The sequence below is a fragment of the Chrysochloris asiatica genome, unplaced genomic scaffold, assembly GCF_000296735.1.
Source record: "Chrysochloris asiatica unplaced genomic scaffold, ChrAsi1.0 scaffold00245, whole genome shotgun sequence".
NCBI classification, from domain to species: Eukaryota; Metazoa; Chordata; class Mammalia; order Afrosoricida; family Chrysochloridae; genus Chrysochloris; species Chrysochloris asiatica.
Genome location: NW_006408763.1, coordinates 715,805 through 719,492, shown reverse-complemented (window position 1 = coordinate 719,492; position 3,688 = coordinate 715,805). Strand labels below are relative to the sequence as shown.

General features: G+C 41.1%; 1 protein-coding gene across 1 annotated transcript in view; it reads right to left on the bottom strand.

Moving 5' to 3' along the window:
* LOC102826079 (zinc finger protein 470-like) overlaps window positions 1–2,285 on the bottom strand; it is a 6,862-nt gene extending 4,577 nt beyond the window's left edge. The window contains exons 1-2 of the mRNA XM_006873548.1: window positions 2,201–2,285; window positions 1,638–1,724 (exon numbers count right to left, since the gene is read on the bottom strand). Coding sequence (XP_006873610.1) covers window positions 1,638–1,724; window positions 2,201–2,285 — 172 coding nt within the window. The remainder of the gene's footprint in view (window positions 1–1,637; window positions 1,725–2,200) is intronic.
* Between the last annotated feature and the right edge of the window lie 1,403 nt (window positions 2,286–3,688).

Here is a 3,688-nt window from a genome sequence, read left to right as displayed (position 1 = left end):
TTCAATAACCTCATATGCATGCGAAAGCTGGACAGTGAATAAGGAAGACCATAGAAGAATTGATGCTTTTGAGTTATGGTGTTGGAGAATACTGAAAGTGCCATGGGCTGCCAAAAGAACCAACAGATCTGTGTTGGAAGACGTGCAGACAGAATGCTCCTTGGAGGCCAGGATGGCCAAACTTGGTCTCTCATACTTTGGACATATTGTCAGGAAGGACCAGTCACTGGAAAAGGATATTATGCTTGGTAAGGTGGAGGATCAGAGAAAAAGAGGAAGACCCCCAACAAAATGAACTGGCCAAGTGGCATCATCAATGAGCTCAAGCGTAGCAATGACAGTGAGGTTGGCCCAGGATCAGGCAGTGTTTTTTTCTGCTGTGCATAAGGTGACTATGAGTCAGTACCAACTCAATGGCACCTAACAACAACAACATCAAAAAGTCAGGGTAGGGCGTCTAATAATGCCACCTCAATTATACAATAAGGAAAAGAAGACAGAAAGTGCAATTAGCTGCAGTAACTCAGTCTTATGTAAGTGCCAAGATCAAATCCATGACATCTTTCAAAGAAAAGTTACTAGAACTTAATCAAAAGCTACCATTTGTAGGAGGGGAGTGGTTGACTTTGCAATCCAGGAGTGGAGGTCACTGGGACCATCAAGGGAGAAGAGTGGAGCATGGGACCCTATTCAAGAGAAATAGTGACGCCAGAGATGAAGGCAGAGATGATGACATGGAGAGCTGGAGTGATGGGGACTCTAGACCCAGAGAGGGAGAGGGGCTATGTGCTGATGACCAAGGCGCAGGCTTGCGGGGTATACCCTTTGGTTGTTTGATGATGCATGGAGGGGATTGTAATCATGGAAACGAAACAATGTAAGCTAGGATGAATGTGAAGCTAATGTTCTCCCATGTAAACTATCACATAATTCACAATAAAAGCTTAAAAAAATTTTTTAAAAAGCTACCATTTATTTAGCAAATAGCCAGGTACTGCTCTAAGTAAGCATTTCTATTGTATTATTTCATTTGGCCCTCACAACATCCCTATAAGTTAAGTGTTATCTTTTTTATCTCCATATTACATTTGGAAAATTTAAGCAAAAGGAGCTTAAGTTACTTGTTAAAGGACACAGAGATAGTGAGTGTCCGAGTTTAGCTTTAAATGCAAAAAGACTAGTTCCCATGTTTGCTCTCTTAAACACTATGTTAACATACCTCCTTTTTAGATAGAGAAGGAAGCATGGGAGAACTCAGATAAAATTATAGTCATTTATCTGATAAAAAAAAATTAGCATCATTCAGCTATGAGATAAAACAGATAATGTGTGTGGTGGGGGAGAGCCTGGTTTAGAGCCTTGCACTCAAGCAAGTTATTAACAAACATTAAAATGTTGGTTTCATTTCACCTTAGTTGGGAAAAATTGGTGTGAAGGAAGAGAAGCATTTACCTTTCTTAAAAACCACATTATGATTTTACAAGAGCTGGAATGTGGCACAGGGTGATGGTCATGGTCAACTTTTCCATAGATGTGGTGAAACACTCCTCCACAAGCATTTCAAAGATGCTTTTCCCACTGACCTTCTGGGATTTATTTTCAATGCCAACCACCGCCTGTTAGCAACAATCATTCACCTGGGCTGGTTGCTTCTGGGACTTCTCTCTCCAGATCTTCCTCTTGTTCCAACTGAGAGATTACATCAGGCTTGGAAATTGGAAGCCCTGTTCATAGAGAAAGAAGCGGAGTCTATTAAAGAACTCAATGCTAGTTAGCTGCTAGATCTTTAAGGAAGACAGGATAAGAAAGATTTTGGTTCTAAGTTTCTTTCTTACTCTCCTGGAAGAAGGTAGGAAGACTGATTTAAGTTCCAAAAAATTAAGTGGTTTATTCTTACCGCTCACTTTTCCCCATCAGAAAAATAAGCTCCTGTTTTCATAAGAGGTATTTTTGCTAGAATTTTATCTCTATCATTGGTCAAGAAGTCAAAAAGATACATGCTACAGCTTAGGCCAAGATTAACGTATCCATTTCTGAAAGTATTGAAACTATGTACAGAAAGAAAAAGCAAAAATTACCTGTCTTGAGTCTTATGGAGTTTTAGGATATTTGAGTCTAAGAACCTCAGAGATCTTAACAACTGAGGAAGCAGAGGTGCTACGCTGAGTAAGTTCAAAGGGCAAAGGGGAGCCATCCTTACCCAGCAAGACCAGGTTCCTATGCTTCTCAGACACATCTCCCTGAGGAGGGTTCAGCTGTCCCCACTGGGTGAGAGCCTCAGCCATATCTCTGATCAACGATTCCTGTAAGGATCAAAGAGATTAAGTGCTCATCAAGGATCCATCCTTCCAGAAGCCTCTGGGAAGAACTAAACCTGACAAGTACAGAAGGAAGACAGGAAGGCTATGAATTCTGCACCGATCTCTAACATCCCTTCCAACATGAAGATTCTCTTTTAGACTTATAATCCACAGAATCACTCTTTGCCTCCATACATAAAAAATGCACGTAAGCAGGGAGGAAAGTAAGCACTTTTCATTGTAAAATCTGAAGGTACAAAGGTATTAGTTTCTGTATCGATAAATTTAATTATAGAACTAAAAATCCTAGCTTTTTAGACATGGGAAAGTATAGAAAATACATTTATGAATTTAGTGTTCAACTGCTAACGGAAAGATTCAATCTCACCCAGAGTTGTCTCAGATGGCCTGGCAATCTGCTTCTGAAAGCCTTGAAAGCACATGGGATACAGTTCTACTCTGCAACACGTGGAGTTGTCATGAGTTGGAATCAACTCAACTGCAACTGGTCTCATTTTATGTCTTGTTTTAAAACAATGGATTCAAGAAAAGTGAAGCATTTTTATCTCTAGTTTTCCTTTAAGAATAACAAATCTACTATGCATTTAAAAGATACTAGTGAAACATATCTCAAAATATATTTGTATTTTGTAAAAGAACATCTGCAAAGAAAATGACACGTTCCTCCCACAGCCCTTTCTATTCAACTAATTTTGCTAGTTCATTGCCATGGTCACACAGAACTCAGACACCAAACTCACAGCTATGGGGCTTATTAGTGAAGACAACAGGTTACAATTCAGGGTCAGAAATGCTCAGGGCACAGTTCTCCCAGTCAGGATAGCCACTCCTCAGCCATGCCCACAGGCAGGTCTCTCTCTGCAAGGCCAATATTATAAAGCTCTTTCAGGGCAGCTGATAAATGCCCACAGGACACACTACTCCCCATCAGCCTCAGCTAGAAAGCACTTGGTTCTAGCCCCATAGGTCATCAAACTTAGCTCCCCCAATTAAGTGTCTGGAGGCACTACACTCTGCAAACAAGCCTCCCTGCCAAAGTCACTCAGCTTCCCTTGCTCCTGGATCAGGGAAGCCCACCGCTCTGTCTTGTGCTCTGGCCCTTGGTTCTGCTGCTGCTTTGCCACTCCTCCGATGTCACAGCTTTCTGTCCTTGGACCAAGGAGGTTCAGTGCACAGAAATTTCAGGGTACAAATGATGCCCTGGTTCTTCTTTGATGATAGGGAGATCTCTCCTCCTCCTGTTTCTGAAATGACTCATTTTATACCCATATTAGAGTTCTAAGTGTTTGCAATCACAATGAACACTGGTAATCACTCACAACTGAATCGAATAATACTATCAGCATCTTCTCCCACCTTCTCTCGCT